This window comes from Patagioenas fasciata, chromosome 1 (genome assembly GCF_037038585.1).
Source record: "Patagioenas fasciata isolate bPatFas1 chromosome 1, bPatFas1.hap1, whole genome shotgun sequence".
NCBI lineage: Eukaryota > Metazoa > Chordata > Aves > Columbiformes > Columbidae > Patagioenas > Patagioenas fasciata.
The window spans coordinates 215854378-215877952 of NC_092520.1; the positions used below are offsets into that span (position 1 = coordinate 215854378).

The window sequence follows — 23575 nt, forward strand, 5'->3', positions numbered from 1 at the left end:
AGCTAAAGAGAAACACAGTCTGATAAGAACACAGCACGAGCAGCATTTGAAAGCTATTTCTGTCTTTCATCATTAATCCTGTTAAAAATAACCTTCCAAAGAGGATTGTTAAAAAAGGCCATAACAGCTTAGCTGTTTCAAAGCCAGCCCTTGACCTGTTTTAGTTTTAGCTTGTTTCAGCTCCTTAATCATTACCTGCTTCACACATTCCGTGACCATTGGAGCGTCCCGCTGCGGCTCCCGCAGAACGCGTTCCGTGACCATTGGAGCGTCCCGCTGCGGCTCCCGCAGAACGCGTTCCGTGACCATCCGAGCGTCCCGCTGCGGCTCCCGCAGAACGCGTTCCGTGACCATCCGAGCGTCCCGCTGCGGCTCCCGCAGAACGCGTTCCGTGACCATCCGAGCGTCCCGCTGCGGCTCCCGCAGAACGCGTTCCGTGACCATCCGAGCGTCCCGCTGCGGCTCCCGCAGAACGCGTTCCGTGACCATCCGAGCGTCCCGCTGCGGCTCCCGCAGAACGCGTTCCGTGACCATCCGAGCGTCCCGCTGCGGCTCCCGCAGAACGCGTTCCGTGACCATCCGAGCGTCCCGCTGCGGCTCCCGCAGAACGCGTTCCGTGACCATCCGAGCGTCCCGCTGCGGCTCCCGCAGAACGCGTTCCGTGACCATGGGAGCGTCCCGCTGCGGCTCCCGCAGAACGCGTTCCGTGACCATCCGAGCGTCCCGCTGCGGCTCCTGCAGAACGCGTTCTGTGACCATCCGAGCGTCCCGCTGCGGCTCCTGCAGAACACGTTCTGAGTGCGGTGTTTCTGAAACAGTCAAACACAAACAATTCCCTTGAAAATTAAAACTCTGATGTAGAGAGTGACGATATATCCCTCCAGGAGCTTTAGAGAACAGGGCACACGGCTGTTAGCAACACGTAGTGGAGATGTGTAACATTGTCATTGGATACTGCATTTTGGGGCTTTTTTTGTTCAGTGTAGAATCACAGACTGGTCTGGGTTGGAGGGACCTTAAAGCTCATCCGGTCGCACCCCCACATGGGCAGGGACACCTTCCAGCAGCCCCATCCAGCCCGGCGCTGAGCTCTGCAGGGACGGGGTACCCACAGCTGCGCTGGGCAGCCTGGGCCAGGGCTGCACCCTCAGGGGAACAACTTCTTCCTTAGACCTGAGCTGAATCTCCCTCTTCCCGTTTAAAGCCATGGCCCCTTGTCCTGTCACTCCCTGCCCTTGTAAAACGTCCCTCTCCAGCTTTCCTGTAGGCCCCATTTAGGTGCTGGAGGCGGCTCTCGGGTCTCCCTAGAGCTTCTGTTCTCCAGCTGCACAGCCCAGCTCTCTCAGCCCATCCTCACACGAGGTGCTCCAGCCCTCTGAGGACCCCAGCTCAGGATGCGATGAGGGGGCGGACTGCACCCTCGGCGAGCTCGCAGGTGGCACACGACTGGGAGAAGCTGCGGATACAGCAGAGGGTTGTGCTGCCATTCAGAGGGGCCTGGACAGTCTGGAAAAACGCGCAGACAGGAACCTCACGACGTTCAACAAGGAGAGGTGCAAAGTTCTCTACTGGGGAGGAACAGCCCCACAGCACCGGTTTATGCTGGGGACCTCCCAGCTGGAAAGCAGCTTTGCAGGAAAGCCCCTGCGGGTCCTGGCTGACACCAAGCGGATGGGGAGCCAGCAATGTGCCCTGGCCACAACGGCGGCAAATGGTAACCCGGCTGCATTAGGCACAGCGTTCCTTGGCCCCAGCTCAGCACTGGTGAGGCCACCCCGGGGTACCGTGTCCAGCTGGGTGCTCCTGACCACACCAGAGACAGGGCACACTGGAGAGTCCAACCAAGAGCCACGCGGATGATTGAAGGACTGGAGCACCTCTCTAGAAGGAAAGGCAGAGCAGGCTGGGGCTCCTGAGCCTGGCAAAGAGAGGGCTCAGCGGGCATCTTATCAAAGAGCATAAATACCTGAAAGAAGAGTGTAAAGAAGATGGAGCTGGGCTCTTTCCAGTGGTGCTCAGTGACAGGACCAGAGGCAATGGACACACACTGGAACACGGGAGCTTCCCTCAACATCAGGAAACATTTTCCACTGTGCAGGCACAGGTTGCACAGGGAGGTTGTGGAGTCTCCCCGCTTGGGGATACTGAGCAGCCATCTAGACATTGTCCTGGGCAATGGCGCTGGGTCCCTTCCAGCCCCAACCATTCTACGATACTCAGGACATAATCAAGACGTTTTGATACTCCAGACCAGGAGATAGGCAAAAAAATAGTTCCTGTATCACATCTGGAAAAAAAACATCAACCCTCCATGTTTGAAAGTAATAATTATGGTTATTTAGCTTCCATGATTAATTGCTATAGGAAGAAAGCTTCTATTCATATTTGGTACCAACAGATACCATCTCAGTCTTCTCACTACCTGGGAAGACAAGGAATGTGTTCATCTCCACGCTGGCCACGTGCCAGTAAACATCTGTCTTCAGACAATTTGAGGCAGTTTGTGTGTCACAGATCCTGAATCTTCTGGGGGCCTTCACCTCCCCGGTACCTGCCGGAAGGGTAACAGGGAAACACGTCCCAACACGGCAACCTGCGAGACTGCTGGAAAGCATCAGAGGTAAGTTATTGATGCAGGCACTGGATGGGCCGAACAAGAGTGACACACAGCTAGGTCTGCTGTTCATAAGCAGGGAATAACCAGCTGGATATGTGATAATCGGTGTCAGCCTTGGCTGTTGTGACTGTGAAACACAGGACTTAAAGATCCTGAGCAGAGTGAGGAAGGGGGGCGAGAGAGGTGCAGATTCCAGACTCCAGGAGACCAGGCTTCACGTTATTTGGGATCGAGGTGGGATCCCAGGGCAGAGAGCTCCGAACGGAGCAGAGCTCAGTAAGGCTGGCGGGTTTGTAACGACAGCACCATCCCAGCACAAGGACGGGTCAGTTCGGCACTCAGGAAAACCAACGCACCAGGAGACCGGCTCGAGCGAACAGGGACTCCTGGCAGAGCTCTGAGGCCAAGACGTGTTATATAGGGGATAAAACCAGAACAGGCTGCAAAGCACAAACTCAGGTACATTTAAGGACAACATTAGAAAAGCCAGAAATGACTGCACTGAAGACTTGCAAGGGATGGCAAGGGAACAAAACAGCCTCTGCCTCTGCATGGGCAGTAAAAGGCTGAAGGAGGAATACGCAGGACTGTGGTTGAATGAGTTTTACAACTTAGTGACAGTGCGCACAGGTAACGTGAGATACTCCGCACCTTCTTTGTCTCTGTCTTCACCAACAAGGTTTTCCGAGCCTCTGTCCTGAGCACTGAGTCCAGGACTACCTGTGTGAGGAATGGAGCGATACCGGTTCACGAGAACAGACAGGTTGTCTTGCGTTCGAGGGAACCGAGAGAGCTGGTCAGCATCGCTGCCAGGACAGTACGGTCACCGAAAAGCTATGAAACTGAGGGGAGCCCACTATGACTGGAGAAAGACAAATGGTGCATCCATCTTCAAAAAAAGGCCAAAAACATGATATGGCAAACTCCAAGCCAGTGTGCCTCACTTCAGTCCCTCCAGAAGTCACAAAGTGAGTCCTCTCGGAGCACGTTAGCAGGCACAGGGGAAAGGCAGCAGCTAAGAACGCTCAGCGTGGATTTACCACAGTTACATCACATTTGGGCTAGAAAATTGCCTTCTATGCATTTGTGGATGAAGAGAGAGCAGCGGATAGCATTTATTTTGACTTCAGCAAGGCTGTTGCCAGTGTCTCACACAATATTTCTGTATCGAAAATAAGAAGCGATGGTTTGGACTGAAGGACAACTCAACGCACAAAGAACTGGTTGGATGATCAGGCCCAGAGAACAGCGGTGGACAGGCCACGCTCTCTCTGGAGGTGAGTAACACGCGGAACACCAGAGGTCTGTCTGTCACCTCTCCTGTTAACGTCTCCATCTGGGACCGGGAGGCAGCAGAGTCCACACTTGGGTCTGGAGAACATGGAACACTGCAGGGAAACAGCTGAAAGGGCTGAAACACAGGCAGGGCTGCCAGTCACCGCAGGCTACACAGGCCATGGGAATGGGGCAACAGGAACCTCCCAAAATTCAACAAGGACAAATGCAGAGTCCTGGGAATACAGGCTGGGGACAAGCTCTGCAAGAAAGGATGAAGAGAATCTGCTAGACACGAGCCAGCAAGCGTGCCTGGCAGCAAACGTGGCCAACAGCATCCTGGGCAGTGTGAACAGCAGCGTGGCCAGCAGATCAATCCAAGATCTCTCTTCTTCTGCTGGGCACTCGCTAGAGTGCATTTCAAATACTGCAGTTGGTCTTGGACCGGCAGTACAGGAAAGACACCGATAACCTGAAGCGAGCTCAGTGGAAGACCAGCAAGACGGCCACAGGCTGGAGCGCTTTCCCTGTGAGAAGAGGCTGAGGGAACACAGAAGGCTTTGGGGAGACACAAAAGCAGCTTTTCAATACCTATGAAGAGATTACCGAGAAGATAGAGCCAGGCTTTTCACAGCGGTGCAAGGCAGGAGGATGAAACACAACACACATATACTGAAACTAAACAGTTTCCAATCAGATGTAATGAAGACCTTTTTTTGCCACAAGTACAGTCAGGCACCGTAAGAGGTGCCCAGGGAGGCTGTTTTGTCACCGTTGTTGGAAGTTTCAGGACCTGGCTGGATACAGGCTTGAGCAACCCAGTCTGATCTCACAGTTGATCCTGTTTCCAGGAGGAACCTGGACTAACATCTGCCTTCAGTCCCTTCCAACATAAATCATTCTCTGAGTCTATGATTCATCTCAGTCCTAGTTAATTCTATTAGAGATGATGCCACAACCTTTAGTGTAAGAGCCAGTAAAAGAACTTATACAACAGAATCATAAAGTACCAAGTTGGAAGGGACCTCAAGGATCATCTGGTCCAAGCTTCCTTGGCAAAGCCCGGTCTAGGCAAGCTGGCCCAGTACCCTGTCCAGCTGAATTTTAAAAGTGCCCAATGCTGGGGAATCCACCACTTCCTGGGGGAGATTATTCCAATGGCTGATCGTTCTCATCATGAAAGACTTCCCTCTTGTGTCCAATTGAAACCTCTCCAGGATTAACTTGGACCCAATACCCCTTGTCTTTTTCATGGGAATCCTTGTAAAAGGTAGTTTCCATCTTCTTAATACTGGGACATGATTATAAGATCTCCCCTAAACCTTTTCTCAAGGCTCAACAAAATCAGCTCTCTCAGCCATTCCCCAGATGGCAGCTGCCCCATTCTCGGATCATCTCTGTGGCCCTTCTCCGGACCCTCTCAGCCTGTCCACATCTCTTTGTATAGTGGGGACCAGAACTGAACACAGTGTTCTGGATGTGGCCTGACGAGTGCTGAGTGGAGTGGGATTACGACTGTGTCCCTGCTGGCGATGCCCTTGCTAACGCAGCCCAGCACCCGCTGGCCTTTGCCACCGGTCACTCACACCGAGCGTGTTGTCCACATGGCCCCCGGGTCCCTTCCGCTGCGCTGCTCCCCAGCCAGGAGATCCCACCTGCGCTGCTCCCCAGCCGGGAGATCCCACCTGCGCTGCACCCATGGATTACAAGACCTTACAAGACCTTACACCTGCCCCTGCTGAACTTGAGAAGGTTCTTGTCAGACCACTCCCAGCCTGTCCAGGTGTTTCTGCAGGGTGGTTCTCCATTCTGAAGCGTCCACTTCCCCACTCCGTTTGGTGCCATCAGCAAACTGCATCAGAGTACACTTGATTCCATCATTCAGGTCACTGATGAAGATGTAAAACAGCGTTGGGCCAATATCGACCCCCGGGGCACCCACTTGTGGCAGGCTGCCAGTGTGAAAAGGAGCCATTTCCCGCCACCCCCTGGGTACGGCCTGTCCGCCAGCTGCCCATGGACGCAGGACCGCTGGTCTGGACCGAAGCGCACCGGTGTCCCCAGGAGGAGGCTGTGGGAGCCCTACTGAAGCCTGGGAGAAAGCCAGGCAATCGCCACCCACCACTCGCTGCACACGGACCCAGCGCGTTGCTTGTCTCAGGAGGCGCTCAGGCTTGTCGAGCACGAGGTGCCCGTTGAACCCGTGCTGACTGCTCCCAGTCACTCGCTTCAACTGACCTGCGACCGCCCCCGGGGGATCCATTCCATAACTCTTGCAGGGACTGAAGACAGACTGTCGCGATAGACCGTGCGGGAACATGACGCACACAAACCATACAGTAAACGGGTTCTACCCACTCTGTCTCATGGCCAAACACCAACCACCGCTCCATACCACAATCAACACCATGAAGGCAGGCCTGCCATGCACAGCCCCATCTTTTAATCATTCCAGATTATTTACTCATCGGTTTCTATCAGTCTTTTCACTGTCTTAAGATTCAAATAGCTCATTTTCCCTTTAGAATTCAAACCTACCTTAGCCACTGGAAAGAATTACAGAGTATTTTTTAAGATCTTGACAACAAAAGCATAATGAACCAGTAGCCACAGACGAGTTTATTATCTAAAAATAGGCAAGAATTCAAAAATAGGTAAGACAATCATGTTACCTTCAGTCTTCTGTCTCTCCAAGTTTTCCGTGGGTAGGAGTGAAGTCCCACTCTGATCTTCCTGATCTGTTATTTTTTCCTGTGAAGCTGTTTCATTCTGTTTAAACATAGGACAGAGGGGAGAAAGACAAATTTCAATACAGTTTATACCTATACAGCAGTCTTTGATCTTTCACTTAACCTTTTAACAAATCACAGTATCACAGTATCACAGTATGTTTGGGATTGGAAGGGACCTCAAAAGATCATCTAGTCCAATCCCCCTGCTGGAGCAGGAACGCCTAGGTGAGGTCGCACAGGAATGTGTCCAGGCGGGCTTTGAATGTCTCCAGGGAAGGAGACTCCACAACCTCCCTGGGTAGCCTGTTCCAGTGCTCTGTTACCCTCACTGAGAAGAAGTTCTTTCTCAAATTTAAGTGGAACCTCTTGTGTTCCAGCTTGATCCCATTGCCCCTTGTCCTATCATTGTTTGCCACTGAGAAGAGCCTGACTCCATCCTCATGGCACTCACCCTTTATATATTTATAAACATTAATAAGGTCACCCCTCAGTCTCCTCTTCTCCAAACTAAAGAGCCCCAGCTCCCTCAGCCTTTCTTCATAAGGGAGATGCTCCACTCCCTTAATCATCTTTGTTGCCCTACGCTGGACCCTCTCCAGCAGTTCCCTGTCCTTCTTGAACTGAGGGGCCCAGAACTGAACACAATATTCCAGATGGGGTCTCACCAGGGCGGAGTAGAGGGGAAGGAGGACCTCTCTCGATCTACTGACCACCCCCCTTCTAATACACCCAAGGATGCCATTAGCCTTCCTGGCCACAAGGGCACAGTGCTGGCTCATGGTCATCCTGTTGTCCACCAGGACCCCCAGGTCCCTTTCCCCTACACTGCTCAACTTTTACATTACTCAAATTGACTCCTATTTCTTTCCAGGCTTCCACAACCGTAACGTCTGCTCATCAGCTGAGAGCCTATAAGAGCCTTTCTCAAGCAATAAATCATAGAAAAGGAATTCAGATTCAGTTCCCCAACGTATGGAAGAATTTCAGGAGACTCATGAAAAGGTCATACCTGCTTCTCCAGTTCAGAGACCTGCACTACTGAATGGGATCTCAGCTCCTTCTGACCGCAGGTAAATTCTTCAGATTCCTGTACAAGTTCATCTAATGGAGGGAAAAGGGGAGTTAAGGTGTGTTCTTGCCTTTTTTGCTGACATATATCCAGTTTAGACATATGCACAATAGTATATGAGATTCCTTATCTCTCAGTCACTGCTTCAGTTTTGGGCCATGAAAGAGCTGGAAGAAAATCAATTTGCAATAAGAACTTCAGACAAGATCAATGTTATTGGCTTTAATACAAGCCTGCAGAGAAAATGGTACTATTTGCTTTTCCTGGTTATTTCAATTTCAGTAGAAATTCAGAGTAAAGAATGCGGCACATCTAATAAGAACTTACTTGCTGGAAAAAATCCAGCAAGTTATTAAACTAATTAAAAAATGCATCTGGCTCAAGAAATCCATAAGCCTCAGAAGGTTATGGGCTGGGACAGCACCCCACATGCTACCCTGCTCATGCTCCTCCTTGGTCACAGCCAAAGGAAAGGTGGGATCGCACCAGAGACACCTCCAGTTTGGTACAGTACAACCACTCTCGTGTTCCTACGCAATTAGGAATTGTTACACTAAGACTGCTACGAGCTATTATAAAAACAAAGCCAAACAGAAGGCAACCCAGTGATCCTTAGGCCCTGCTTCACCAAAGCACAGTGCTTGCTCACCCTGTGGTTTCTGTACTGCAGCACTGTTTTCAGCAGACAACACCAACAGCCGATCAACGTCCTGCTTCAGCTGCTGGTTTTCAGCTACAAGGACAGCATGCCTGGACTGCAGCTCTTGCTCGGCCGCCTTCAGACAACTGATCTGCAGGTTCTTCTCTTCCACCTCCAGCCTTTGTTGCTGCTCCAGGTCTTTACACTTCACGTCTAATGCAGCTTGTGCTCCTCTTGCCTCTTCCAGCTGCCCCAGGAGACACTGCAGCTCCTCCTGCAAGCGATGCGAGCACATCTTCCTCTCAGCCAGCTCCAGCTCCAGCTTCTCTCTGAGGCCACGAGACTCTTGTCTCTCTGATTCTAGCACATCCCTCAGGGAGCCCAGCTCTACCTCCATCTTCTGGCACTGATCTCGGAGCGTCTGCGAGAGGGTATGGAAATTAACTTCTCTCTCACCTTGTTCAACACATTGCCAAGCAAAGTACCCCAATTATATTTTAAAACTGCCATTAAATAATTCTCAAATATCTAAGTAGCAGAAAACAGGAAATAACACCACTCCAGAAGCTGTCTCACCATATTAGCAAGCTCTCAGCAAAATATACCAAAGAATATCTGTCTGTGCTCTAATCTGGCCTGGATACTGCACCCACAAACAGTGTAGCTGCAGCAGCACTGTGTTAGTCCCTTTTGCTGTGGGTAAAACGTGTATTTGATGTCTTTGAATGTATCAGTCAGTGGTGGAGTATGGACAGATATTGTCCCTCTGGGTCACTCGAGATGGCAGCTGCAGCGTCCCTGTCCCTGCTGTTTGGCTGGACCTGCTCTAAGCTCTGCAGACAGACCTGCAGCTCCAAAAGCCGGCCTGAGGGAGCCCCCACTCATTTCATGCTGGAAACCTGTGCCAGAAATAAGCTAATCTGGTATCTTCCGAGCTACTCAAAAAGGTCCTATCCACCACTTAGACAAGAGTGAGGCAATAAGCAAAGCACAAACCGGTACCTGGTTTTGTTGTTCAGCAGCACGTAACTGCTGCTGCAGCAGCTCCACCGCCTGAGCGCGTCCCAGCAGAGCTGCCTCCTGCTCCTCCAGCCGCTGCTGCAGCGCCCGCAGGTTCTGTGGGACAGACAGTGCTTCACCAGGACCCGGAGGCTCACATCAGGAGCCAAGGTTTCCCGGCTTCATCCACACACCCTGTTTCCATAACACAGTTAGTCTGATAGCCTGAATAACTTCACTTCTGTTGACACTTACTCTGGAGCCCTGGTGCAGTAGGAAGAGCTCACCATTGTTTCACAAATAGGGAACTGGAGCACAGTAATTTAATACTTCAACTGTTTTTTTTCTTTTGAACTGATACCAAATCAGCAGACTGAAGCCAGGACTCTCAAAGTCCAAACTCATGTCCCAAAAAATCCCTAACAATCAAATCATATCTCTCCCCACCCCTTCCGAGTTACTTTGATGACAACTGCTCTCTCAAGGCGTCTTCAGACTGGTACAATTTCTCTATCTTTCTCCTCCATAATAAGATTATTATATCAAATATACCTGCTGCATCTCTGCTTCCAGATCTGACTGAGCCACTATCTTGAGTAATTCTGCTTGGTGCTGGTGAACCTGCTCTTCCAGGAGAGCTTCCTTCTCCCGAACCGCCTCCTGCAGGGAGCTCAGCTGGAAACACATGCCGCAAAATGAAATGACAAACAAACAGGAAGGTTACAAGCTTGACAGACATGAGCTTGCTCTGAACATGCGTCAGCATATTATGTGTATGAGGTCTTCACCTTGATAATCTTATGTCACCTTGGTCAAATGGTATCTTTATCCTACTAATATGTACATATTAACTGACAATATTTCAGACCCACACAGAATTTAATCTACATCCAGGATAGAATGCGGGGAGGCAACGGCGGGTCTGGGAGCAGAGGGAACACTGTTCCAGCCATTCCAGAGCCCATTGCAGAACAGCAAAGGCAGGCAGGGAAGAACCCAAATTCCAAGTTGGAGGAAGGGACTCCCAGTCCAGGCCTCCGGGGCTGTTCCCGCCTGCTCAGAGAGCCACTGTCCCACCTTCCAGGTGTGAAACGCGTTACAATGACTTCACCGCGGGGCACCGCTTGCACCAGGGGCGGTTACTGCCTAGGAGAGCAGGACACGGCGTGCGATGCAGGTCAAGAGCATTTTGGGGTTGCAAAAGACTTACGGAATGTTTAGAGGAAGAACCAAAGGCAGGGAAATGGATGGAACGAGCTGATTTGGGAAGGAACAAAAACTAAAAATACAGGGTAAGGGAATTAAAAAAGGTCAGTTGTGTAAACAGTGGCTGCTCAAAATGCTTGTCTGGCCAAACCTGAATCAGCAGTCTGTCCTGTCTTCCTACTAAATACCATTTCTAACTCTCCCATTGTAGGAGAGGGTGTCTGTTCAGTGCGTCTAAGCGCTCGTAACTGGAATGGGACTGCGGTAGAAGGGCCTGTGTGTCCACAGTGCCAACAGCCAGAGAGATCAGGGCAAGTGAACCGAAGTGCCGGCAATTGCAGTGGGACCGCAGGTCAGAAGGTCTGTGTCTGCACAGTGCCAGAAGCTTGAGCAAGCGCAAGTGTGCAAGCGACGCTATGATCACTAGCCCGTATCAAGCTGGACTAGCTGGCAAGTAGGTGAAGTAGCCTGGAAGCCAGGACAGAGTGGGGACAGCGCCCAACGGTAAGACCACAGGCAGACTTGGCTACTTGTGGGGCCAGGGGAGCTCTGACCAGCTGCCAGAGACCGCGGGTCTTGGGGCTCTCTGGAGACGAGCCCTGCTCTGTGTGCATGAATCCCCGGCGAGCCGGCTGCGGAGACGCCAGGGCAGTCCTGGCCAGCTGTGTCCATGTGTCCTGTACGTCTAACGGTGAGAACACAGGGAGGTCACTGACCAGAGGGACACGGGTGTGCATGTGTCTGTGTCTAAGGATAAGACCACAGGGGCTGGCTACCAAATGGAGCAGGGGAGCCCTGGTCAGGTGCGTGGAGGGGGAGTGTGTGCACATGCACTAACACGCTCATTTTTCTACAAGCAAGGCACAGGGGATTGGCCATTGGAGGGACCAGGGAGTCCTGGCCAGCTCTGCGCACACACGTAAGCGACGGGTCTGTACCAGCAGCTGGAGTGGAGCTGTGGGCCCTGGGGCTTCGTGTGTCCACACACCAGCAACTGGAGAGACTTGGATCCACGGGCCAGTTACTGGGCTGATGGAGTGTCTGAGCACAGCTGCTGTGAGATCCGCAATGCACATCTGTACATTATCTAACTATTCTGTCATCGGAGCTGCTATAGAGGGGAACAGGGGGAGGCTGTTAGTGCTGTTTTAGACAATCACAGACTGGTCTGAGTTGGAAAGAACCTTAAAGCTCATCCAGTCGCACCCCCACATGGGCAGGGACACCTTCCAGCAGCCCCGGCTGCTCAGAGCCCCATCCAGCCCGGCGCTGAGCTCTGCAGGGACGGGGCACCCACAGCTGCGCCGGGCAGCCTGGGCCAGGGCTGCACCCTCAGAGGAACAACTTCTGCCTTAGACCTGAGCTGAATCTCCCTCTTCCCATTTAAAGCCATCGCCCCTTGTCCTGTCACTCCCTGCCCTTGTAAAAAGTCCCTCTCCAGCTTTCCTGTAGGCCCCATTTAGGTGCTGGAGGCAGCTCTAAGGTCTCCCTGGAGCTTCTCCAGGCTGCACAGCCCCAGCTCTCTCAGCCCATCCTCACACGAGAGGTGCTCCAGCCCTCCAGCCCAGTTTGTGCACAGGTGAGTGCTGGGCGCCTCTGTCTGCGTTATCAAGGTGGCTGGACACCCATGTAGGTCACAGGAGTTGTAGCTGTGCACCCGCTGGGAACACGCCCATGCTCAGCCATGCTATGGCTGGACTTGGGGTCACAGAGCTCGGGCACCCTCTGTCAGGCTGCAGGACTCAGCCATGTTCCCAACAGCGGCCTGTTCTCAGGAACAACTGTCTCTCTTAAACCATCCAGTGACAAGGCGCAGGGAATAGTTCATAGCTGCGTCAGGAGAGGGTCAAACTTGACATTAGGAATAATTTCTTTACCAAGAGTGTGGTCACCCACTGGTACAGGCTTCCTAGGAAGGTGGTCAATGCCCCAAGCCTCTTGGTGTTTAAGAGGAATTTGGGTAATGCCCTTAATAACACACTTTAACCATTGGTCAGCCCTGAAGACGTCAGGCAGATGGAACAGATGATCACTGCAGGTCCCTCCCAGATGAACTATCCTATCCTATCCTATCCTATCCTATCCTATCATGCCAGTGTAAGTGGGGGCTGGGAAACGGGCACACACAGACTGATGAACAGAAAAACGTTTCTGTACCTGCGTAGCATACTTGATTTCAGCATCTTTGAGGCTGACTGTAGCCAGAGCCAGCTGTTCCTGCAGGTCCCGAACAGCCTCCTCTCGCGCCCTGAGCTGCTCTCTCAGTGCTTCAGCTTCCTCTCCATGCCTCTCCCTTCTCTTTTGCTGACTGTCCTGACACTGCGAGAGGAAAGAAGTGGGAGGAAACAGAAGAAAGTAAACTGATCAGTATCAATTAAAACCAAACAAAATAGAATGCTACTCCATTCCTGACTTATAACCAGATGCTTATTTCTACTGCCTTTAAAAAATTTCTTCACTTTACGTTTTGTTTCTTTAAATGAAGTCCTATGTTAAGTAACTGTTTTCCCTATTTCTGTGTAGATACGCACAAGATGCCTTTAATTGGCAAGTTTCAAAGCACTTTAGACAAGCTAATTATCCATGAATGCTTACAATACAAACTAAAGTAAATAATGTTATTAAATAAAACATAATGCATAATCAACAATATGACCACCTTGATCTGTGAGGCTTTAAATGTCACAGATTTCTCTAATGCCAGAAATGAAACATTTTAAATTAGCAACACAAGAACATTCTCCATGTTGCAAAGGGGCAGACACCGAACACTTGAGATCACAGAAAATGCCAATGGAACCGCTAAGGAGATTCATGGCAATGAACCTCTTAGAAATAAGCAAATGAAACATGCAAAAAAAAATCAGCAGTTCTCCTCCACCCCGAGGCACTAAAATCCCCTGCTGGAGACCATGAAGTTTAACTCTGTCACGTCCCATAGAACAAGTGCCAAGGCTGTATCTCCTCGGACAGCCAGCACACAACACCTGCACTCCTTGTCTCTCGAAGACCAGCTGTACGCAGGCACTGCTCCTAAACGGCATTCCAACCAGAAAGGCTCTGCTCCATGTGATACAGCACAGGCTGTATCAAGACTTCACTCCTCTCATTAGAAGGCTATTGTTCTTAACGGCTAATTTACACCAACCCCTTTACCGTCAGTGCTGCAGTTCCCCCACTCTACCGGAGCGCACCTCCTCCACACGACTGCGGGAACAAGCGGTGTCCCCCTCTGCCCGTGGCTGAACAGCCAGGCTGCCGTGCGTGTCTGGTGAAAGCAGCTACCAACGCCATGGGAGAACGGAAAACCTGCTGCTGTTCTCAGAACTCATTGCCTAATCCCAGGTGAACAGAACTCGACAACACTCCACGTGAGGTCTTGCCACACTCAGTACAATAGTTGGAAGGAGAACTGTTTGCCTTACATAAAAAGGAGTAGACCTCTTTTTAAAATCTACATCACACTGATTAACCGATAAGCTTTCCCTCATTTTGCCTTCAACAGATAAATTTGAATTTTGAAGCAAGAACGCTCATTAGTTCAAAGCAACAAGTCTGCACAAAGCCACGTAACAGCTCACGGGTCTGCACGTGCTACACATGAATAAGCCAAAGGAGCCCCGGCCCCGGACAGCGATGAGAAGCGAGACGGTCCGACGGCCTCGGGGACTCACTGCCCGCTGCAGCCGCGGGGCCCGGCCCTGGCCGCCCAGCACACAGCGGCAAGAACCGGCAAACGCCTGGTCCTGCACTGTTCAGTTCTGCTCTGTTTTTATATTGTGTCAATCCTCAAGATCATCCAATTCTTCATGTATGAAAACCAAATGCTGTTCTGCAGTGAGAAAGAGTCTCAAGATTGTACTGAACTATAGTAGCCTACTTCTATTATTTTGTGATGCCATCAATCAAAACCAGCAAGCACAAGTCATGGAGCCAATCTCGACTCCATCAGCAGCCACCTCTCACCTGACAGCTCTCACACTCACCCGTTGCTGTTTCCTATCATCTTCTAATCTTCTTTTTCATGGTTTCAAACAACCCACATCTTCTCTGGTTCAATGAACATCATCCGATGTCCTGCAACCTGTCTGGACTCCTGTCACATTTCCCTTGCCTAACACCACAAACTTTTTAAAGAAAACTATGTGGTCAGCAGAACAATTTTAAGTTTTCAGAAGTGACCAGCTCCAGTGGGAGTTTTTAGCGAGTGGTTAATAGCTTCTTTAAGGCCTTGGTACAGGACACTTTATCCTCATTTTTTACCTAGCTTTACACAACTATGGCTTGTTAACCATAAAACTTTGTGGTGGCACAGGAAGCTACGTGGCTAGAAAAAAAAGTTACATCTTTTTTTACATTGAAGTTAGTGCCTTTCAATTTTAATGATCTCCTTTCTTCCTTGTTCTTACATTTCAGCCAACCTGCCCTCTCCTTTGCTGTACTAATACAACAGATAACATTTGAAACTTACAGTTCAGATGGATGTGTAATTTCTGCAGGAAAGAACTTTGCTAGAACAGATGACTGAAGTCATGCAAAACGAAACCGGCCTGTACTCTGAGGAGATCAGGCTGAGCGCTCCAGGGGCACCTGCAGTACCAGCAGCACAGTGGTACAAGTACAGCAGGGACACCCCGCTGGAACTGTGCACATCCTGTTAACAAGAGAGGCCCTGCTAGTGCACTGGGACTGAAAACGCAGGGTGGCACCAGACTACCCGTAGAGGCCAACAGCTCTGAGGTAGCCCTGTTCTCCCAACCGTGGGACATACCTGCTCTTCACACAAGGTTTGTGCAGGCAGTGGTGATCCTTTCTCTGTCAGCTCCTCAATGCGTTTGTTTAGAGAGGCCACTTTGGCTTTGGCCTGAAGTTTAAGTTTCATCAGCTTAGCATCTGCAGCCTCTCGCTCTTCCTGCAAAAGGACACAAACCAACCGCATTTAAAATTCCAGCGCTGCCACCCTGAAAGCATCACTTGGAAAAGCTACATTATTTGTCAGTCTGCTGTTCCTTGTCCAAACCTGCCCCCCCAGTAACAGTGCTAATTAAAGCACGCCCGGGAAACGAATTCGCTCTGAAGAATTATACATAGCAAAATAGGTGGCTCTAGTACTTCCTCCTCAAGGGACACATCCCTCAAGGGACTTCCAGCAGTTAACGCAAATCAGTTTGATTTCCTCTGCTATATGCCGTCCCTCAACACTACCTCAAGTAACTGCACTTTCTCTCACATCGTGCCCCAGGGTACACAATAGATATCTTCGGTTACGTGCCATAAAATCACAGGACTGCTCCTTGTCTCAAACACTCTGAAGCAGGGAAAGAAAAGCCTCACACAAAACAGATTAGTATATGTTAGAGCCACCATCAATCTGCACGGGCCTTGACGAGCTCCAAGACAAAATGCTACATAACCGGGATGTAACTTATCTAATCTAGCAGGAATTATTCCTACACAAAGTGAACAGAAGCTACCCTATATCTCTCGGGTTAGGGTCTATTCTTTGGATTCCAACAGTTCTCCGGAATTGATGCATTTAGTAGTGCAGGTGCCTCAAATATTCACAAACAGACAGAGACTGGCTTGCACAGGAAGCTGAAGCAGCACACCACTCTTGCTCCCAGGTCCCCAGTGACAGAAATGATACCTTGAGTACAGTCTCTTTCTGCTGGAGCAGGGCATCCTTTTCTCGGATCAAATCCTTCAGCTGAACGACGAGCTGCTCTGTTTGGGCGAGGCGCTCCAGCAGCTCCTCAGGCGCCTCCGCCATGCTTTGTGCTTGTGGCTCTGCAGCTTGGACCTGCAACAGCGAGATGGAGGGTCTGGAGGAAACGTCCAAACGGGCTGCAGCACAGCATCTGCAGCTCCAGTCCTAAATGCCGCACTCTGTTGCTTGCAAGCACTTCATGTAGCCTATAAAACTATACAAAATTAGGTGAAACCAGTAGGAAAGCTCAGGATACCCATGAGCCAACACACAGAGAAAGCAGCAGCAGATCTGCCATGCGTGGCACTGGAGAGACTCCACCATCCACACACTGTCCACGGTTCCAAGTACCAAAGGGCAACGTACAGATCAAGCCTTCCACTGTCACCGGGCATGCAGAGCTCCCCTTTCTGCCACACAGAATAGGCAGTCTTCACCCTAATTCCAGTTTGTTCCCTAGGATCACCTTGAGATGTGGAAACTAAGGATTATGGTCTGTCCCACAAAGTGCTGACTTAAGAGGTAAGGAAAACAGAAGCAAAGTGAAATGGCAGCTGTGTCCGGCAGGAAACAGTTCTCACTGCAGTCAAATGATCCACACTCCCCAACCCAACTCTCAATAAGATCTGAAAGTCTTGAGATAACATCACACTTACTGCAATAAAGGATTCAGTAACTGGATCTCCATCATCTCTGTCATCACCTGACAGTTCTTGTATAACAGTAGTTGCTAAACCTGACAAACGGCTTAGCATCTTCAGCCTAGAACAAAACACAGAATACAGTTACAGAGGTGAAACGACCAGGAGGAACAAGCAGATGAGCAGGCTCACAGGGAATGCGTCTCCTCTGCCCAGAGAGAAAAGCCAAAGTAAAACCTCGGGAATAAAGAAATGATCTTGTTAACAAAAGCAGCCAGACTCTGGGAACATAAAAGCCGAGCGTGTGCTGATAAGACACATACAGATGCCCCCACTACTCTACATATACGATCAAAGAATACATTTTTATGCCAGATTTCAAGTCACTATCATAGTTTATTCTTGATCTTTCTTAGCAATTACATTACAGAACCACGATCTGTTCAGTTTAATCAACAGAAGAGTAAGTGATTCTTAAATGAAGTCACTTCCTTACACCAAACATGGCCTGTAAATACATAAAATAAGCTTTCTGTTAACAAGTAGTGGGAATGGTGAACTCAGTCCTGATGTTTGATAAACAGATGCAAGTGTGTCACATTAGAGAGATGATGAGACCTCTGCATGCCACACATGTGGCAGGACGGGACCTTGACACGGAGGGTCAGTCTGGAGGGGCCATGCACTGCCTGGCTGCTGCTCAGTGTACCTTCTTTTCTTTCCCTGAAATTCAGGAGCCAAACTGCTCCAGCAAGTGGAGGTGAAGCAGTACCAGCCAGCAATACATCATTTGCCATTCTGAAGGAGAGTGGAAGATTAAATTCTCCATCATTAACCCAGACAATGGGATGTAATCCACCTCAATAAATCCACCAAATTCTAATGAGTGGTTGATGACCTAAGTATAGAGCTGCCAGCCAGAGGGACTCCCATGAGCTAGAGAAACAGATGCACAGAAACATCATGAGGTTCAGAAAAGACAGATACAGAGCCTGACACCGGGATGGAACGAACCTCTGCAGCAGCACAGGCTGGGGACCAACGGGCTGTAAAGCCACACCGCAGGGAACAACCGAGGGATGAGCCCAGCGTGAGCCGGCGCTGCCTCCCCCAGCACAGGGTCCGCGACAGTGACAGTGACACCGCAGCCAGCAGCCCGAGGGGAGCAATTATTCCTCTCTGTTCAGCACTGACGAGACGACACGTGGAGTACAGCCTCCACTTTACACAAACATGACAGTGACAACAAACCAAAGCAAGCACAGCAGAGAGCCCCCAGGATCATCGGGTGTTGAATTACAAGACATACAGAGACGCTAAAAAACACTGGACTTGTTCAGCCTTGTGAACAGGGTAAGGAGGGGATACAACAGCCACCTTCCCTACAGTCGCCTGTTAGGCAGCTAAAGACAGAACCAAACACTTCAGGGCACGCAGCAGATGGACACGAGGCACTGGGCACAAGTGGCAGCGCAAGAAACTTCAATCAGAGGAAAAAAAAGCACAGGTAAGATGACAAAAAATACTGGAATAGGCTCATAGCAACCTGACTCAACTTTGACGTCAGCTGTGCTAAGAAGTTTGACCAAAGGAACTCCCAATGTCCCTTGAGACCTAAATCTTTCTAACGTTCTACGAAGAAAGGTGACACATGACACTTCACATATTTCTTAACAGAAAAGTTACAGATCTGTCCCAACTGTAAGTCCATGCCTGTAAATGGCAAAATAATTTGTAAAAGAAGCTACAACACTGCAAACTGAAACTGGGAAAATTCCCATTAGCCATAAGATCAATAACTATCTCCATCAAACGGAATCTTTCAGTACAACAAGAAGTCTCTGTTTAGCTAGAAGCAGGCTTCTGGAGCTGGCTACAATGATCCACTCGCTCCAGACCTCCTTTCTCTTAGGAAGCAAATCCTTGCTCTTAGCTCAAAATATTGACAATAGAGAGAACAGTAATGCATTATTTTCCCGTAGCAGTCACACCTTCTATCCACCTGATTTTGCAGAAGCAGAAAAATGTCACAAAGCACATTAGAATATCCATAGCAGAAAATGGAGTGAGAACACCAACCTCTTCCATGCACCGAGTAGCTCACAGGTCTGCTAATTCAGTGGTGAAGGGGTTTCCAAGGCAGCGCAGTCACACACGAGTACTTCATGCCGTTCTTTACCCTGCGGGTCCTGACAGGCTGCACGAACAAGTCTCTTGGTGAAAGAAAAAAAAAAAAGAGAAAAATAATCTATCCCACAGTAAAGAAACAAGGCCATTCTTCACCCTACACACTACATCTCGGGATTATTACAGTCAGTCATTTGCAACAAGCATAAAAAGTGAAGTCTTCCCTGTTCTGGAAACCGGATTTCTGCTGTTGTGACCCGTTCTGCTGTGTGGTGTAAGCTTGGTCTCAGCAACCTACAGGACAAAATGCTGCAGAAGCAGCGACTGAAGCAAACAGACAGGCCAGCAAACGCCAGGCCTGAGACAGGCTCCCGCGAGCTGTTCCACAGGATGAAATTACTCAAGCCGTGGTCAGAAAGCCAGCATTGTCCGCACTCTGTATCAATACAACAGCCAGTGAAAAAAGTGACCGTACTTCGCTTGCTCCTCAGCTGGCCGGGGAGACTGAGGCGTGGAATTCGAGAATAATGTAGTCTGACAGAAGAAATTTCCCTAGTAGCACCTGGAAATGTCAACTGTTCACCAAGCTGGCAAAACAAGAGACTCATTCAAACACCTGGAATACCCGGTTCACTATAAGGATAAAGCATTTCTAGTTTTGTAAACCACCACCCCACGATGCCGCAGTGACGAACAGAACCTGCTGCCTTGGCAGTGCTAAAAACTGCCATCCAATATTTGAAGAGGAGGGATCTGATCTTCCCATGGAGCATTTGGCTCTTCAAGTCACAAATGAACAACATGCGGCTGAGATGCCACATGAGGTCATACAAGAAAACATGACTTAGGGCTGACAGAACCAATAGATGATTTATTAGAAGTGGTATTACAAATACGGAAAAAAGTAGAACCTAGGCATCCACAGACATTCATTGCAACCAGCAACAGGTATGGGGCCCGGCACATATCTGCATGCTAAAACATCACCATCTCAAGCATGTGTACATGGACTACGTTGAGAAATGATTCCCTGGCTTCTATCCAGGCTGGCTACATTAAGCCCACACTAAACTCAAGCTCATACGCCTCACTGGGCTTGGTTCAAAACGCAGGGGAACTGAGGCCTGACTGTACCTATCTGCACAGGCACGAACTTTAACAACCTGAACTCAAGTCTTAGAGACTCACATCTTTTGAACTCGTTTTTAAATTGCATTATCAGGGGAGCTGAATACGGCAAGGGATGAGAAGTGGAATGAAAAGTGACTCTGCAACTATACAAACAGCAAAAAGCAGCCCAGGGAGAACACAGGCACACCTCTGAACGTGGCAGGGCCCTGACCACACAAAAAGCAGAGGCACTCACTGTCTTCTGTCCCACAGGTTTTAGTGGCAGGACCAGGCTTCAGGTGTTCCAGTCCACCAAAACCCAACGGGACGCCTGGAGCAGAAGACGATGTACCGTATGCGAAGAAGACCAGGCAAGGGAGCACAAACTGGTCACACACGGCCACGTGGGGGTTGGCAGGATGGACCAGCAGTGCGGAGCTGACACAGAGCTGGGAGGAGAGGCTGACACCCCACAACAGGTAAGCTGCCACCCATGGGACCAGGACAGGCTGGGGAAATGGGCCACTGGAACCTCATGAAACTCAACAAGGGGAAACGCAAATTTCTGCACCTGGAAAGCAGCTCTGCGGGGAAGGACCTGAGGATGGCGGTGGACAAGTGAACCATAGTTCATGATGTGCCTCATAACAAAGGCCAACAGCACCCTGAGCTGCATTAGGAGCGTTGCCAGGAGGGGGATGATCCTTCCTCTCTACTCAGCACTGGTGAGGCCACATCTGGGGTACTATGTCCAGTTCTGGGCTCCCCAGAACAAGAAAGGTGGGAACTCGTTGGAACAAATTCAGTGGAGGACAAAGAGAAGGCTCAGGGAGGATCTTATCACAGAATGGGTGAGGTTGGAAGAAGAAACCTACAGCAGTCATCTGGTCCAACCTCCCTGATCAAACAGGGCCACCTAAGGCCAGCTGCACAGGACCATGTCCAGATGACTTTTGAATATCTCCAGAGGCTCCACAACCTCCCTGGGCAGCCTGTGCCAGTGCTCAGTAACCCACACAGTAAAAAAGCTTTTCCTGATGTTGCGAGGGAACCTCCTGTGCTCCATTTTGTGCTCAATGCCTCATCCCGTCACTGCATCCCACTGTAAAGAGTCTGGCTCAGCCGTCTTTGAACCCCCCCTGAGAAGAACTCCAGGAACAAGTAGTTTTAAAAGCTGTCCCAAAGCCAACAGTCCATCCAGCGCCTGCAAGGTGGGAGCTGCCTCATGCGTCAGCCTCAAGGGCTCAGGGCTGGAACACCCTGGTGCTTGCACTTGATATTTACTTCTGAGCTTGTAGCAGGAAAGTATTATACAATGCTGACCATTTTCCTCATAAACAGAAGTAGATAAACAGAGAAGGACATAGGTTATTCTGTGTTCCACTGCCTCACCCAAATAAAGCAAACAGAACAGCTCTCAAAGACCAGACTGTTGTTTTACCAGGGTCACACTGGCTTTGGTATGGATTTCCATTTTTGTATTTAATAGCAGAACACAAAAGACCTGCAATCTGTTCATGATCTAAGCCAGTACAGTTTGTGTTCTGGATGTACCTGAAAATAACTTTCTGTTCAGCATTGCTATGATTAATGAATTTTTGCCTGTAAGACTTTACTTTGAACACTGGGACTATCAGTAGTGTTCCAGAAGAGGTTTCTTTGCTCTAAAATACACTTCCCCTACTGACCCAAGCAGCCTAAATCCATTACTAGTCACAGGACAGTTTGCATATGAGTGATAAGCAGTGCATAAATCCATATTTTTCTGTCTCTAGGTACCAGTCACAGGGAAGAAAAGCTTGACAGTGGTTTTCCCTAATTCATTCTATTATAAGCTTATCATACATAATTTAAGTTTAATTCCTTGCATTTCCTTTGTTTTGAAGGTAGGCAGACACTGCAGGCACTGCTGCTGCACACAGGCCCTGGACCCAACCTCACACGGGGCAGAGGGGCTGAAGGGATCAGAGACCAACAGCTCCTGAGCACCCGCGGCCCCGGGGCCAGAGCAGCCCCGCAACCGGGAAGGGGACGCCAGCGCCCACGGAGCTGCGGGACCGCGCGGAGCCCCGGGCCCCGCACACCCACCCAGGGCGCCCCGCACACCCACCCAGGGCGCCCCGCACACCCACCCAGGGCGCCCCGCACACCCACCCAGGGCGCCCCGCACACCCACCCAGGGCGCCCCGCACACCCACCCAGGGCGCCCCGCACACCCACCCACGGCGCCCCGCACACCCACCCACGGCGCCCCGCACACCCAGCCCCGCAGCTCGGACGGCGCGGCCGCCGGCACAGCCTCCCCGGGACGGCCCCGCTGCAGTCACACCGGGCACGGCGCTCACCAGCACGGCCGCAGCGGAGGCACCGCCGTGGCGGGGCCCAGGACACGAAGCGGCGCCGCCGGCCCACCCCACGGAGCCGCGAACCCGCGCCGGTTCCTTGGGCTCGGCCGGGCCGGTCCGCTCCCGGCGGGGCTGCACGCTGGAAGGAGCCCAGCCCGGGACCCTGGCCGAGAACCAGAGGCCACAGCCGAGCCCGCAGCCAGCGAAGGGACCAGAACGAGGGGTGCGGAACTCACCGACCTGCCAGCCGCTCCGCCACCTCAGCACCGGAACACGCCGCCGCGTCTTCCGCCTCCGGTGCGGCCGCGCCCCCCACAGGACCAGAGCCAGTCAACTACGGAGATTCGAAGATAGACGTGACCGTCAGCTAATTGCGACGAAGCAGCCTCCTCGGGGTCATGGTTGTCCTGCAACATGGCACAAAATCACCAATCACGAGTAGGGTTTGGGGACCCGCCCAATAACAAGGAAGCAGCCAATCAGCCACGGCTTTCCGAGGCAGGGCGTGGCGAAGGGGGGGCGGAGCGTGTGCTGCGCGCGGGCGGTGACACTGACCGGCGCGGTGACACTGACCGGGGCAATGACACTGACCGGGGCAATGACACTGACCGGGGCGGTGACACTGACCGGGGCAATGACAGTGACCGGGGCGGTGACAGTGACCGAGGCGGTGACACTGACCGGGGCGGTGACACTGACCGGGGCAATGACACTGACCGGGGCGGTGACACTGACCGGGGCAATGACAGTGACCGGGGCGGTGACAGTGACCGGGGCGATGACACTGACCGGGGCGGTGACACTGACCGGGGCAATGACACTGACCGGGGCGGTGACGCTGACCGGGGCGGTGACGCTGACCGGGACAATGACACTGACCGGGGCGGTGACACTGACCGGGACGGTGACACTGACCGGGACGATGACACTGACCGGGGCGGTGACACTGACCGGGACGATGACACTGACCGGGGCAATGACACTGACCGGGGCGGTGACGCTGACCGGGGCGGTGACGCTGACCGGGGCAATGACACTGACCGGGGCGGTGACACTGACCGGGACGATGACACTGACCGGGGCAATGACACTGACCGGGGCGGTGAC

General features: G+C 51.2%; 1 protein-coding gene across 4 annotated transcripts in view; it reads right to left on the reverse strand.

The window, feature by feature from the left end:
- Positions 1-22766, reverse strand: part of GOLGB1 (golgin B1) — a 45029-nt gene extending 22263 nt beyond the window's left edge. For 2 of the 4 annotated variants that reach the window (XM_065829743.2, XM_071803603.1), the window contains exons 1-12: positions 22705-22765; positions 18966-19099; positions 16902-17007; positions 16186-16338; positions 15310-15450; positions 12696-12857; positions 9885-10007; positions 9336-9449; positions 8343-8754; positions 7634-7725; positions 6565-6661; positions 196-809 (exon numbers count right to left, since the gene is read on the reverse strand). In XM_065829743.2, the coding sequence (XP_065685815.1) occupies positions 196-809; positions 6565-6661; positions 7634-7725; positions 8343-8754; positions 9336-9449; positions 9885-10007; positions 12696-12857; positions 15310-15450; positions 16186-16338; positions 16902-17000 (2007 nt within the window). In that variant the 5' untranslated portion in view covers positions 17001-17007; positions 18966-19099; positions 22705-22765. Of the gene's footprint in view, positions 1-195; positions 810-6564; positions 6662-7633; positions 7726-8342; positions 8755-9335; positions 9450-9884; positions 10008-12695; positions 12858-15309; positions 15451-16185; positions 16339-16901; positions 17008-18965; positions 19100-22468; positions 22542-22704 lie in introns of those variants that run through there. The other 2 variants (XM_065829744.2, XM_071803602.1) reach the window with 2 other exon arrangements.
- Between the last annotated feature and the right edge of the window lie 809 nt (positions 22767-23575).